The following is a 15,332-nucleotide window of genomic DNA, read 5'->3' on the forward strand; positions in this document are numbered from 1 at the left end:
TAATAATAATTATATGAATATATGAATTATATGAATAATTCCTTCAGTGAGTCAGTTCAGATGAATGAGACGTGTACTTAATGAGTAACGCGGTAACACTTACACACGTTGGTATGTTGCTGTCAAAGTTATACTTCGCTTCTTGCAAAAACCAGTTATTTTTATTTGCAGAATAGAATCCAGAAATTAATTTCATTCAAGAAAGACTTGTGAGTGTGTCACTTAGACACTGTGTAAGTAACTGACTCTGAACACCAGACTAGGCTGTAAAGAGACTGGTTTTATTATTATATTTTTATTTTTTAAAAGATTTTAGTTATTTATTTGACAGAGACACTGTGAAAGAGGGAACACAAGCAGGGGGAGTGGGAGAGGGAGAAGCAGGCTTCGCGCTGAGCAGGGAGCCCAATGTGAGGCTCAATCCCAGGACCCTGGCATCAAGACCTGAGCCAAAGGCAAAGGCTTAACAACTGAGCCACCCAGGCACCCCTAGAGACTGGTTTCAAAGTAACAAGTATGGACTCTGAAAAACAACCTGAGGGTTTTGAAGGGGCGGGGGTGGTGGGAGGTTGTGGGAGCCAGGTGGTGGGTATGAAGGAGGGCACGGATTGCACGGAGCCCTGGGTGTGGTGCAAAAACAATGAATTCTGTTATGCTGAAAAGAAATTAAAAAAAAAAGTAACAAGTAGGGGTTCACCTGGCCCAGGTCACCGTGGTGAAACCTTCCTGACAGCAGGCCTGGGATGGGGCTCCCGAGTCTCTTCCTGTTGGCTAGGAATGCACTCAATCTCATCCCTGTCCTGCCGTGGGCTTCTTTTTAGGAAGAGCGAGCAACTCAGAGGCATGTCTACAGCCCAGTCACCCTGACATCCCCACGTTTCCATGTCTTATGAAGGGCGTCAATACTCTGGGTGTTGATGAGATCCAGGATGATAAAGCATCAAGCACTTGGCCCATTACAGCTCGTAGGAAAATTTCTTTCCTATGTTTAAACCAGGCTATTGATGTGACATCAGCTGTTTTCAAGTTGTTTTATCTTAATCTGTAAATCGTTAGCAGAATCTAAAGTGCCAGGAAAGAATCCCCACTAACACATCTAGTCTGGAAACTATCGAATGTGGTGGTCTCTTTTTTTTTTAAAGATTTTATTTATTTATTTGACAGACAGAGATCACATGTAGGCAGAGAGGTGGGGGGGGGGCCTCCCTGCTGAGCAGAGAGCCCGATGTGGGGCTCAATCCCAAGACCCTGGAATCATGACCTAAGCTGAAGGCAGAGGCTTTAACCCACCGAGCCACCCAGGCGCCCCATGAATGTGGTCTCTTTGAACAGTTCTGTTAATTTGTGGAGAGTCAGAATTCTAGCAATCTCCTTTTCTGGGAAAATGTGTGCCTTGTAATGGGAATCTATCGTGTAGGCGCAGCCACGGCAGAGGACCGTTCGGCGCTGTGTTACTAGGTGGAACATTCCTGTACTCAGCTCGTTAGCAGTCCCTGCGGTAGCTGTGAGAGAGACTGTCACCCGTACACAGCCGGAGACAGGGCCCAGCGTAACCGTGCGGCGGAGCTCTGGGGGCAGCCCCACATGTGCCGTCGGCTGGGGCGGGGCCCAGTCGGCGGTGCGGGGCCCAGTCGGCGGTGCGGACCCAGTCGGCGGTGCGGACTCCGCACACTTCAGGGGACGAGGCCGGGTAATTCCAGGGCAGCGCTCCCGTCGGGCGGTGCGGACTGAGCGCCCCCAGCTACACACCGCGCGGGCGTCAGCCCGAGAAGCACGACACTCCGCCAGCTCCCGGGAGATTCACAGGGTAGAGTTCCGTTTTAGTAAAATTCGAAACAGTATTTTGTCTGGCTCACACTGATGTGTAACATAACTTTTTTAAGCAAAGAAAGTAGAGACACAAAATTCGGATATTCGGGCGAGGGGTTCCTCCCTGGGGGAAGGTGATGGGGGAAGAGAGGACACACAGGCAAATGGAATCTCAGTTACATTCTCATCTTGGCCGGTGTCCCCCGTGTGGTTCTGCTCTATGACTCCCACACGGGTCACATCTATTCTGTGCCTGTCAGAGTAACGATTAATTTGGTAGACAGGACAACTTATTCGTATGGAGTTAATTCTTATGTATGAGTAGGTTATCTGGTTTTTTCAATAGGTGTGTTGTTTTCCTGGGGCTGCCGTAACAACGCGCCAGGGAGCTGGTGGCTTAGAACACAGCAGTGTGCTCCGTCGCAGTGCTGGAGGCCAGAAAGCCAGACCCAAGGTCCTGCCGGGGCCATGCTCCTCCTGAGGGCTCCAGGAAAGGCCCCTTCCCGCCTCTGCCAGCTTCTGGAGGCTGTGGTCCTCGGCGTTCCTTGGCTGGCAGCCGTCTGCCTCCCTGCTCAGATGCCACCTTCTGGGGCATGTCCTCTCCTCTCATGAGGGCACCTATGGTTGGAGTCAGGGCCCACCCTAATCCTAACCACCCCCCTGCCCTGGGGCCTCATCTTCACTGATTTCATCTGCAAGGACCTGATTTCCGATTTGCCCACTACTGTGGGCAAAAGCCATGAAACAGCGATTCACAGAAGCTATATATGATTAATAAATATCAAAATATACTTACTGGGACATTATTAAGTAATTGCAGATCGCAGCTACTGCCTTTTCGACCTGTCATGTCAAAGACTGAAATGTCTGATGAAGCTGACAAGGGTGTAGGAGCATGTGTTCCTGTGACGGCGGGCGTGTGTTTGTGTATGGTTCTCGGAGAGCAGTTTGGCAATATCTATCAAAATCCATTTAAAATACCTGTACCCTTTGACAGCCAACCAAGCCTACTTCTAGAAATGTATTCCTCTGGTATGCTCGCGTGTCCGCAGAGACCCTGGCTTGAGGGTACTGCAGGATCTGGCCCCAGCCTCTCCTCCCACCATCCCCCGGCCCGCCGTCCTGGAACGCGGCCCCCGCCCGCTGCCACGTCCTCCTCAGAGCCCCCGTCCGGGAGCTCCCACCCGTGTTCCTGCCTGGTCTCCGTTCCCCACAGTGGTGCTCACCTGTGTGCCTGCTGTCCTCCTCGGGCGTCTGCGGCAGCGGGCCAGCACCTGGCGCATACCTGGCCTGGGGAATGGAGGTGGGCTCAAGGGCAGGCCCCGGGGGGAGGTGTGGCCTCTGCGGACCGGACCGTGGAGCCTGTTCCCTCTCCAGGCCTGTGACTGATCAGGGAGGGAGGTTCAGCCACTCCCCCGAGTTACAGATCAGGCAGGGAGGTGAGGCCATTTGCCCAGGGCTTTCCACGGAAAGACAAAGCCCTGGGATGCCTGGGTGGCTCAGTCCTTAAAGCGTCTGTCTGGCTCCCTGCTTGGCGGGAAGCCTGTTTCTTCCTCTGTCACGCCCCTTGCCTGTGTTCCCTCTCTAGTGGTGTCTCTCTTATTTGTTTATTTAAATAAATAAAATCTTTAAAAAAAAAAAAAGGGAAGAAAGACAGACAAAGCCTAGACTTGGTGGCACCTGGGAACTTGGGGATTCTGAGCACAGCCAGGCAGAATAGAAAGCCAGTGCCGCTGCCCGCTGTCCCCCTGCCCTAAATATGGTGCCTTTTATGGGAGGCCTGCTGGTAGGCTCAGTCCAGTCAGGTGCTTTCTACTGAGCTCCGAGCAGTTGTGGACTTGCCCTCTGAGGGCTCTGCAGGCCTCTGAGGCCCAAGCCCAGGAGCAGAGCCATCTCTGGACTACATACCCTACCCGAGCTTCGGAACACACCGAAGAAAGCTGAGTGTGTGCCCTCGTTGTCCTTGGCCCGCACTGTGCCTGTCTAGTCGGACTGAGACTCTCGGCTCTGTCCCCCACTCTCCCACACCCCCATCATTCACCGTCACAGCAGCATGACTGTGGAGGCCCTAATCTGAAAAATCCAGATGAGAATCAGAAGTATCCCAGGGTCATAAGGAAAACAGCACCAAGTTCGTTCTTGCTCGGTGATGTAGCCTCCAGGAGCCTGTCCCACAAGTTGTGTTGCATGGCCTGCAGTTACAGGCCTGTCTTGTGGCCCTTTGTCATGTGTCTGGTGATGCTCTCCAGGGCTCTTGGAATTGATGTCCTGGTGACCAGCTCTCCCTGTAACTGCTACTGAACAGATATCCGTCCAGCAGGTGCCTGTGCCATGGGCTGAACGGTAGTCCTCATCCAGGCCCTGTAGAGTTGAAATGTATACCATCCAAAGAAGGGCTACACCAGAATTTGTCCCTAGTTTCCATGCATTATAGACAACCTAGTAAAATTCCAGGGCAGTAATTTAAATACCCAGTGGCTCGTGCTGTTTGCAGGTGTTGGAAAAGCATCACTTCCAGATCCAAACCTGAGAAGCCAAAGGAAAACCACCCGTTTCTCCAGCAAATAGAGTCTGGACCCTGGGCTGCTGTGCGAGCAGCCACAGGGCCAAGTCTGCCGATGCCCATGGCCCCGGGTGGCGTCCACACAGATGGGCGATTCCTGGTGGGCGCCGCTCCGGGCTCCCTCCCCCCACACCAGTGCCCCCTCACGTGGCCCTCACCTGTCAGACTGGGGTAGATCTCCCAAGATGCCTTCTGTTTTGGCTCTCAGACTTCAAGCGTGAGGACTCCCCGAATGCGTCAGGAGCCAGGGAAACCGGGCCAGGGAGTGGAGTGCCCTGTGGTGGTTCATGGGGACGTTGCAGATACCGGTGGCATCTGAGGGAAGGCAGGTGGTGTGTCTCAAAGTTGACGACGCTTTCTCTTTTTCCTCCAGAAACATGAAGACACGGAGTGTCCCTGTGTGGTGGTGTCCTGCCCCCATAAGTGCAGTGTCCAGACCCTGCTGAGGAGTGAGGTAAGGGGCATGGCCAGGCCTGCGGAGGAGCTGGTGACAGCCTGAGGACTAGCAGCCTGACACTCTGTCCTTCCCCAGTAGCTGAAGTCGAAGGTTTTCATGGAGCACGAGAGTGATATGTAGAAAGACAACAGAGAACCTCATGCTATTTTGGGGCATCAAAAATTTCAGAAGCAAGCAAATAAATGCTACAGAGTGGTTAAATTCAGAGCAAAATATGGTTAAGAACTGAGAAAATGAAGTACAGTGCAAGCAAAGGTCATAACCTTGTAGGTTCTAAAAAAATCCATTTTATAATCTGTAAAATAGGAATTCCTATAAGATGATCTCAAAATAAATGATGTTACAGACACTGCTGACCCGCTTGGCTGTGTATGCTGTGCAGGGTTGGTGCTGGGGAGCAGATGGGCCTGGAGGCGTTCCCCACATTTCAGGGATCAGCTAGCAGGGCCCAATGTAGCCTCCCCAGAGGTCATGTGTCTCACGCTGCCCTTGGGCATGCTTTCTTTAAGGCAGGTAGATTTACATGAATTTAATTTGACCAGGATATATCTAGATGGAGAAATTCCAAGGTTTCTTAAATGGTTTGCCACCTGGTCCTGATCTGGAGCCCCTTTGATTGCTGTTTGGGGAGCACCTGGGGCTCCTGTGCCCCCTGGTCCCCCCACAGGTCCCTCAGGCCCGGGTGCTCTCATCTAAGGAGGCTGCTCCCCTCAGCCTTTGCAACAGCCTGGAGTTTTACCCCTGAACATTGGCGAGGTGAGGGTTGGTGTCTTATATCCCCACTGAGCAAGAGGACCTCTGTGGGTCTGGAGCCAGGGACACAGGGTACAGAGAAGACCCCCAGAACCCCTCTCGGCCAGAGCATGTCCTCCCAGGAAAGTACTCTGCTAGGCCAGGGCAGGGTCTTCCTGGGCGGTCATGGCCCCAGACCTGTAGTGTGCCTCTGGGAGTGGCAGGGAGACATGTATGGATTTCCACAACTAGGATATCCCTCTGCTGAAGCGAATGGGTGACGTGTCCACAGTATTGAAGGGATCACCAGGGTTTTATACGCTTTCCAGAATTTTCAGTCAGGGCTACCTGAATTAGGGACAGAAGCTAACTCCATTTGCCTCTAAGTTATTTTTCTTTTAAAAATCTTTAAACCTGCATTTATCTTGGGTTTCTGGTAAATGATGCTACTGGTCTATGAATCATCCTTGCCTCTTTTCCGGGCTCCTGCCAGGGAGCATGGTACAGGCTCTAAGAGGAATGATGATGAGCCAGGTTAGGAGAAAGCGTGACCCTGAATTAACAGTGGCCCAATGAAAATGACATCAGACCCTGTGTCCCTGATTTTAATACCAGAGGCGCTGGCTGGATAGGTTCATGATCATAGCACTGGCCTGAAAAAGTAGATCTTAAAACTTCGAAGGTGACATTACTACGCATGGTCTCACGCTATGTCTCTCTGCCAGTCACCTGGGCTCTCCCTTTTGGGCGCGTTCCTCCAGGTGCCGGCCAGAGCTTCGTGGCCAGAAGCTGGTCTGCTAGAATTGTGACCACCGTGGTCTGCCATGGCTCAGAGACCTTCCACAGAGCTTGACCCATAGGCTCCCCGGGACTGTGGCCCTTCTCTGCAGCCCTCGCCACAGGCCTACTCTCCTCCCTGTCCTAAGTACTGACCTAAAGGGGAAAGACTCAGGAGCTTTTTGTGCTGGTGTATAGTGGCCAGGCCCAGGAGCCTCTGGGAATGTGTGTGTACACAGAAAAACGCGCGCCCAGCTCTGCAGTGCGCTTAGACACCCCCTCTCCTAATTCAGGGTCTAATTGTTCTCTATAAAGAAGATCTATCCTTAGAGTTTCCTGATGAGAATTTCTTCAATAAAAGAAGAAGCTGTCCTTAAATCCTATCAGCCTAATGAGTAGTATTATGTCTTTAAAATGTAGATGTTTCGATTCCCTTTTCTCTGGAGAGGGTATCATAAGTGGTTTTTATTTGACAATTTGCCAATATTTAAGCTGAACAAAGGGGTTTTTCCTTGTACAAGGAGTTATCCTCTCCTGATCTCTCTTAATTTGCTTCTACCAATTAGAGGTGACAATACTAAGATTGTTAGAGTGACCTTAGCGATCTGTGAGAGGCTACATGGGTTTATGGGCACTCAGAGGGAAAAAAAAGTCTTTCCAGAAGAAGGAAAAACTCATCTTGTTATCTTGAGTATTGAGAGTAATGGTACATCGTGTAAGCTTGCTTCCAAAATATATTTATTTTTGTGTACCGTATATTAGGTGTGTGACCCAGTTACATCCTGAATGCTTTCTCTTTTTTGTGTTTCATGCAACTTTTGTTTATAGTCTTTAAATGTTCATTTCAGTTTACGTTTCTCCCTTTCTTTTTAAAATGCTGGCGCTGCAGACGGCATGTCACATTTTGAATAATTTGTTCTAAAGAAACTGTAGGTTTAAGAAATGTTACAGTAACCGTATTTCTGTATATTGGCGTATATATGTGTATACCCGTGACAGTAGTGTAAATTTACTGCCTTGAGCCCAGGAAGCAGGTGGTGTACACACACCCGTAGCTGATAAGCCCCCTTCGGGACAGTACAAACCAGATGCTCTCTGTGCCCTTAATGTGTTTGAACATTTTCATGCAGACGCTTGTGCCACAACTCACGTCTCTTTCCCGTTGCAGTTGAGTGCACACTTGTCAGAGTGTGTCAATGCCCCCAGCACCTGTAGTTTTAAGCGCTATGGCTGCGTTTTTCAGGTCAGTATCCACCATTTGTCCTTCCCGGTCACTGACATTCTGCCATGAGAGAAAGTTACTATCTTAACATCTTAACATGCAAGTTCTGGACCTGTAGTCTTTGTCATGGAGCCGAGTCACCGTGCTGCATGGGTGGCGAAAGCCACATGCAGCCGCCGTGGGTGCTCGCTTTCCATGCCCGTGGTGTTCTGAGACCTGAGGAGGACACCGGTGCTGAGAAGGAAGTCAGGGCGTTAGCAGAACGACTCCATCTGAAACCGGCTAGGCAGTGGGACAAACAGGACTGACAGTCGTGGGGGGGGGGTTCTGGAGAGATGGCTGTGGAATTGGAGCAAGTACTTGAATGTAAGTGCATGTCAAGCCAGACACAGTTGGGTGGCGTGTGCATCAGTACACAGCTGTGAGGACCGCGCTCGTGTGTCCTGTGGCATCTCCGCCACCCCTCGCGGAGCAGCCGTGTGGAGAGGGCGTCTCTGTCACCACCACACTCAGGCTGCCAGAAACCTGTGTCTGGGGTTTTTTTGTTTTTTAACACGTCTGAGATTGCTAGTGAATTTGAACTGAGTTTCATTGAAACGTGTGTCTCAATTTTAAAACTGATCAGAGGGCAGTATCTATTACAATTAAAGTATTTTATATTTAATTTTGTGTATTACCAATACATTGTTATGAAATCAGTACAGAGATACTGGCAACTCAGTATTTTCTTAGAAAGTAAAGAGCCCTGAGAGTGACTGTAGCCCACCCTTTGTCTCCATCTCTTAACGAGACGGAGCGCTCACCACTGTTATGTCGTATGTAGTTCCATTCATTCTGTGTATGTGTATATATATGTTTATATAGAGCGGTACTTATATCAACATATATATATGAATATTCTATGTACAGAGTATGTGTTTTGGAGATCATTAAAATGCTATTTGTGGCTTCTTAATTTTCTAATCCCAAAACAAATTATATTTCCATATGGATTATTTCCTTGCATATACAAAGTACTATTTCATGTGCTTATTACTGACTCTGATGTGGTCTCCATCTTATGTACTCTGTAGATTGTTTATGTTTTGTATGTAACTTTCCAAGTATACTTAGAACAGTGAGGAGCAATACGTTTTCTAATGCAGTATTTTTCCCTAATAAATTAATATTCTAGAAGATTATTTAGAATGCCACTTTGACTACATGTTCGCTCACTAGATTATTGTAGCACTGCCTAGCTGTAACTGCAAGTGTCTGCACATTTCCCATTTGTAGCTTTAAGGAAAAATTTATAAAAGAACAAAAGTGAGAGGTTTAAGATTTAATTTCTGGGCATTACAAATATGAAATGCAGATGAGAAGGCGCTTGGTAAGAAGTTGGAGGAGTATAGAGCATGAGCTTGAGCTCGCTGTAGACTTGCAGGCTGTTTGTCTTGCCAGCCTCCCCACCTGCACTTGGCAGAGCGGGCGCCGCCAAGCGCGGCCCCTCAAAGGCGTGGAGACCGCCCGCTAGCCGTGCAAGAGCAGGGCTCCCCTCCGTGTGTAGCACTGGGGTTAGGTCATGTGTTAGTCTTGCTGCGCTCCATGATGGAGTGATGGCTTAATGCACTGCGTCTCTGTTCTCGCAGGGGACAAACCAGCAGATTAAGGCCCACGAGGCCAGCTCCGCGGTGCAGCACGTCAACTTACTGAAAGAGTGGAGTAACTCTCTAGAGAAAAAGGTAACGCCAGACTGCTTCTCGCTTTTGTTGGCTTTTAATCATTTCTTCAAATTATTTAAAGAAGAAAATCTTTTTTATAGTTACTAATGGTTTTGGATAAAAGAAACAGTATCAAGAGAATGTCCAAAAAGTACATTGCTTTTCACTTGACCTTGAGCTCATAAATGAAGGCATTTGTGTGTGTTTGTTCTTTGTTTGTTAATTGCCAAGCAAGCATGCAGTGCCCACCCTCCGCCTTTTTTTTCCTAAATCACATTGTGGTTAACTTAGCATTGACCTAGAATGGGGATTCTCAGACTGCCAAACCTCCCCATCTCTCCCCATCAGCCTCGTCTTTTTGTAAGTAAGTTTTATTGGAATGCAGCCATACTCATTCACTTCCCTGTTGTCCATGGCTGCTTTTGCAGAGTTTAGGAGTGAGACAGAAACTGTACGGACCTCACAGCCCAAAATGTTTGCCCTCTGGCTCTTTGCAGAAAAAGTCTGCTGACTGCCAGTCTGGAAGGTGACCGGGGTTATGTGCTTCATGGTTCTTTGTCTTTTCTGAGCGATGCTGCCCGCCACGGGTGTTACTGTCGACTTCCTCACCGGATGCTTTGTGGAAGCCGGGTGCAGGGGCACTTGTCCTCCAGCTGGGCTGCTTCTCAGGGGGCCTGTGTGGTGGGGGCTGCCACCCCCTTAGCAGGCGCCTCCCCCATGTAGTACTTCTTCCCCGGGAGTTCTCCCTCCACGGTGCTCCCCTAGGCCAGGCCTTCTGTTCATGAGGAAAACGTGAAAACCTCGGAGAACTGATAGAGAAGTTGTGACAGGATCTCTCACTGTGGCTTCTGTACAAAAACAGAAACACTTCAGTATTCAGGAAGCATTGGTGGAGAGTTTGCAGCAGGAGGGCACAAGGTGAATTAGAGCGGCCGGTAGGACTGATGTTTATCTTCTAAAGATTTGCAGAGATTTGAATACCTTGTTTCTGGCATGAAATCCAACCAATTTAAAAACAGAATGTGTTTGAACAAGTCCAAAATTGTTAATCAGAAGACTTGTGTGAACGCTGACATAAAGTAGCTCTTTCAATACGAATGTTGATGCTGAAGGTGAGAAGCGACGGAAGGGCTGGTCACACGTGTGAGTGCAGGTGCGGCAGCGGGAGGGTCCCCTTCACTGGTGACACGGACTGTGTGTGAGGAGTCGTTTGTGACTTCCGCAGGGACACACAGTACTTGCTCTGAGCTAACGATGGTTTACGAAAGTCTTCCCCTCGGTTTGAAGAATGTGTTGTTTCTGCTTTTTAAAAATGGTAGGCACCCGACGGCAGGGTTCTCTGCCTCTCGTGCACTCGGCTTCTCACTTCGGTGACAGGTTCTCTCTCGTTGAAGATGCGCTGATTGCGCCCCAGTGCACGTGCACGGGTGTGATGCGGGGCCGCCCGCAGGCCTGTCGGGGAAGGTGCCCGCGAGTCTGTCCCCGGAGCCCAGGCTGCCCCCAGAGCCGAGCCCCGCGGCGCGGGTGCAGGGTGACCCCGGCAGTAGTGATGTGCCCCCACCCCCCGCGGCGGTGGCCTCGCTCCCCGGCATGGCGGCGTGTGCGCCCCTGGACGTGCCCGGCCCCGCGGCTTCCCGGCCCGCGAACACCCCGTGCGGACGCGGCCTGTCCCCTGCGAGGGCGGGACACGCTGCCACGCGCTGCAGCAGCGCACCCGATGTCTTTGCCCCCTTCGTCCCTCCCGGTCTCTGCCCGCAGAGTGACCCTGCGCACCGTTAGGACCGCGAGCCGGGCGGTGCCTGGTGTTTGCGCTCAGCGGAGGGGCCTGTGTCTTCACTGGGCCCAGAAGCGAAGACCGGACACAGAACCGAGATACTCCTCTCTTCCGAGCATGGGGATCTATTTTCCGTTATACAGTTACTCAGCTGGAATCTCTTGGGTTATTTTGTTCACGTGTAGTGGAAAACAGCATGTTTGAGTTGGTTCAAAACCCCGACCCATCACATTCATGTCAAATTAAGGAAGCGCTGTTTTGTAAAATGTGGACTTGAGAACACCCATCGTCCGAGTTAGGGGAGCTTACAGGGAACTAGAGTGCCCCACCAAAACAGGCCGCAGTAAATGTTGTTCTCGGTGAGGAGGGCCTTGGGGAAGGACGGGGGACACCTGCGTTCATCTGCCTTGGGAACGTTCTGCTGTCTTCTTGGAAACACACCTGCCAGGTAGACTTGCCCATACACGTCATGTCTACGTGGTGGATGGGTGAGAGCTGGGTTCTGCAGGGCCCAGGAGTTGGATTCTTTGACTAAAAGAAATAAGTAAATGTTTACATTAGGGAGGTCCCTAAATCAAGAAGTTAAGCGTTTAATATGACGTGACATGTGCTCATTCATGTGAGGTGCTTCTGTGCATCCTCAGGTCGCTTGTTTTGTTGTAGGGGAAAAATGGCCATTGTTTCTGGAAATATTACCAAGATTTTTAATCAAAATCATTGGCATGCATGCAGGCTATTTCTTTTTTCTGGATATGAGACTAAAGAGTCTGGGAATCGTGTCCGGCTTGAGAGATGGGAATGAGTGAGCCATCGCTTTGGGAAAGGCAGACCCGCCTGCAGGAATGACCCGTGGCCCGTCTGTATCGCCTGTGGGAGTCCAGGGGCGGAAGCGTATATTTCAGAGGAAAGTCCATGGGTGCTGAGTGACATGCTAGGCAAGTGACAAGTTCTTTTGCCTGTGAGACATCGCAGATTTCGTGTTCCTCAGTAAATAGGCATTTGTTCTAAAGTGAAGCAGACTGTGTCCTGGGCGCTGCCTGGTTGCCTGTGTTTAGGCAGGTTCTTCGCAGGGACGTTAGGAATCCGTGCTTTACCACACCCAGGTCTGTCCTGGGATGGCTTTGGGCCATCGCGTCAGGTGTTGGCTGGTATTCGGGGGGCACATCTGAGTGGAGGTGTCACAGCATTCCCCAGGGAGCCTGCCGTCTTCAGGGGCCACAGCCCAGTCCGCGCATAGGTGCATCTGTTGGGAGAGAGACCTTTCCGAGGGCCAGAGAGCCCCATGCAGAAGTCTGGTGAGAAGGTGGCCTTGCCAGACTTGCGCGCGGACTCCTCACCCGGGGGCTTTTAAGACCAAGTTAAATGGGTTCTTGGGAGCTAGTTATTTCCTAGAAAGAGATTTTTGAAAAGGTCCGTAGTGGGTTTAGAACTGCTCCCCAGCAGGCCCTTCCTGGGCTGACATGGTGTTGCCTGTCTTTATATACTCGGTTTCCTGGAAGGTCTTCTTGGGCCACAGGCCGGGCACACGGGCTCCGCAGCTCCGGGTCTCTGCTGCAGGGCTCGTTGTCAGCCTGAAGGAGTAAGTGAAGCACGAACGTAGCTTTGTTATTCTCTCTGTGCTTTCCCCTTGTGTTGGGAGAGCTTTCCAAAGTTCAGAAGAAGGCCCACTGGTGGAAGTGAGATAAATCACTGGGCTGCAACTAGTTCTTTTTAAAGTAAAATAGAATAAAAGAGAAAGTACCAGGACACGTGGAAATGACTAGGGCGAGGATAGTTTTGGGATACCCGTTTCTCGGGTACACACAAACACACACGTCTGTATACGCAGGGTGAGAGGTGAGAACGTGTCTCCTGGTCAGTTTGAAAGCCACTCTGGTAGAAGGTTTATTTTTCAGCAAAAACTGTGGAAAGCGTGTCCCGTTCGTTCTGAAAGGCGGCTACTGCTGGGCTTTGCCTCACCGCAGTTCATTACCGGGGCACAGAGTGTAGGGTTTCCTGTTCGTTACCAGGACTTCCGTTTCCTGTGGAAAGGGATTTTTGTCCCCTGGAGCTTCCTCCAGGGAGCTAGTAGAGGGCCTGTATTGTGAAAATGCAAGTACTGTCATTGTAATTGTCATTAATTAATAAAACCACTTTTTGTTTCCTTAATTCAAGAATTTCTTTTTCAGGTTTCCTTGCTACAGAACGAAAGTGTAGAGAAAAACAAGAGCATACAAAGTTTGCACAATCAGATATGTAGCTTTGAAATTGAAATTGAGAGACAAAAGGAAATGCTCCGAAATAATGAATCCAAAATACTTCATTTACAGGTAAGAAGTTTAAGATGGTGGCTGGATCAAAGGGTGAGGAGCATGTCTGTGTTCTCCTTCCAGACTTTCTCAGGGAGCTGTTTGAGCAAAAGCCCTGACCTTTGTTAAACAGACGGCCTGTTTCTCTGAAGTGTAGACTGAGGACCTGGGCCACTGTTTCTTTCCCACTTTTCCCTGGAGAGCAAGCCCACTGGCTCTCCTCTGTGTCTTTGATTCGCTCTTGGTGAAGTCAGACTTAAAGCCTGCGTTTTAAAAAACTAGCTGTTTTTATTATTGTTTAAGATTACATATTGTTCAAGAGTAGTTATGTGTAAAGTTTCACTTCCTGAAGTGAAGTGAAGCCGATCTGTTTTGTTCTGAGTGTTCTGGCGACACGTACCCCACTTTATCTCACCACAGTGATTCAGATGTCCCTCAGAGCAAACGCGCAGACCTTTGCTGCTCTGAGAAAAGGTGATCGGGTAAAGAGCCTTCATTAGAATGTTGCTTCTCATTTGTTATCAGCACAGGTGCTTGCCAGTACCTTGTTCCTGCAGATCTTACCCGCACACTAGTGTCCTCACGCCGTACGTCTGTTACACTGATTCCCACGTGTATCACACCCCCCCCATGGAAAAATCACTACTGTGTTTCCAAGATGGCTTTTTAGTGCTTTTACTTAGGTGTGTTTCCTTAAATTATCTGGAAGATAAATTATTTCCAAGAGCTCAGAGTCACGGAGTCTTTGAGAATATCTTTCCTTGCATTTTACCATCAGAGATTACTCATAGTGGCTTGAATGGCATAGCGATTTATTAAATTAATTTCATCTGTGTTAAAACCTTGTGGTTGTCCAGAGACGAGGAAAAACACAATGAAATAATAGATTGTGCTAGGAAAGGTAAAGTCACTGGTATTGAATCAAGCTGGAACAAGTATGTCATGTGAAACAGCAGCAGGCCTCCTGCCGGCGAGTGCCCGTGGGAGTGTGCTTCGGGAGGCCCCACTCAGCTCCGAGCTGCTGGCAGCCTAACTGCGGGCCTGGGGCTCTGGGACGTGCGTGGAAAGGACACGGAAGTTGAAGCTAGACTGGAAAATCCCCTTAACAATAGCAACAGAAGAATGAGTAGGTAGTAGGTTCATTTGTACAGCATCCTTTATAACCAGAAAGGTGAGGGTCTCCGTCATGAGGTCATCGGGGCATTTGTCGGAACCTCTGATTACGCTACCTGCCTCTGCCACTTCCCCCTCTCCCGGGGTCAAAAATTTGAACTTACTTTAATTTACTTTTTAGTAGAGCTTAATCGTTCTACCGTGTATGATGTATATTTGAACACTTTGGTGATGGAATAAACTGAGATCTAGGAAAGGAAGGGGGAAAGCAGGTCGCTGGTGCCCAGAGCGTGGGGGCTGAGCAGCCAGCCAGTCTGTGCCCCTGATGGGTCCTAAGTAGGAGGGCGGCCACTCGCCACTGCTCCTCTCCACGGAGAGGAAGGCATGGCGGGAAACAGACTGGGCGGGGAGAAAGGCATGCAGATGCCTGCGCGTGCCACACCTGATCTTACGAAGTGCGAAGTGCGTTGGGACAGTGCTCCGCCCTCTGCCAGCGGCTTCTGAAGACTGAACCCCTCTGGGTGACGGTGTGATGGCAGAGGTGGCAGCCTGTGCTTCGCTGTGGGGCTGGCCCTGCGCGCAGAGTCAGGGCTCTTTGTCTTTAGGCAACGTGGGTGGATGACCTCCGTGGCTGGCCCCCCGAGGCGCTGGCAGTCTGTGAAGCACGCTTGGCCTGGGGGCACATCGCCACTGTCCCTCCAGAGCCTTCACCGTCCACCCTGAGCCTGGCTCTTGGTGCCCCGCGGTCTTCCTTCCTCATCCCAAAGCCTTCCTGTCGCCCTCCCCTCCCCTGCCCTCCTCCCTGCTCCCCCAGCCCTGCGCGTTGGGACCACCACAGTGACCCCAGACTTGTTACCTCCCTTGTCGGATTCTCCAGGACACCCCAAGACCCTGGGG

General features: G+C 50.3%; 1 protein-coding gene across 7 annotated transcripts in view; it reads left to right on the forward strand.

The window, feature by feature from the left end:
• Positions 1-15,332, forward strand: part of TRAF3 (TNF receptor associated factor 3) — a 118,908-nt gene that overhangs the window by 93,911 nt on the left and 9,665 nt on the right. For 5 of the 7 annotated variants that reach the window (XM_004754654.3, XM_045074005.1, XM_045073998.1 and 2 more), the window contains 4 exons: positions 4,746-4,826; positions 7,507-7,581; positions 9,189-9,281; positions 13,203-13,343. In XM_004754654.3, the coding sequence (XP_004754711.2) occupies positions 4,746-4,826; positions 7,507-7,581; positions 9,189-9,281; positions 13,203-13,343 (390 nt within the window). The remainder of the gene's footprint in view (positions 1-4,745; positions 4,827-7,506; positions 7,582-9,188; positions 9,282-13,202; positions 13,344-15,332) is intronic. The other 2 variants (XM_045074009.1, XM_045074011.1) reach the window with 2 other exon arrangements.

This window comes from Mustela putorius, unplaced genomic scaffold (genome assembly GCF_011764305.1).
Source record: "Mustela putorius furo isolate JIRA1106 unplaced genomic scaffold, ASM1176430v1.1 tig00000129_pilon_pilon_pilon, whole genome shotgun sequence".
Taxonomy (NCBI): domain Eukaryota; kingdom Metazoa; phylum Chordata; class Mammalia; order Carnivora; family Mustelidae; genus Mustela; species Mustela putorius.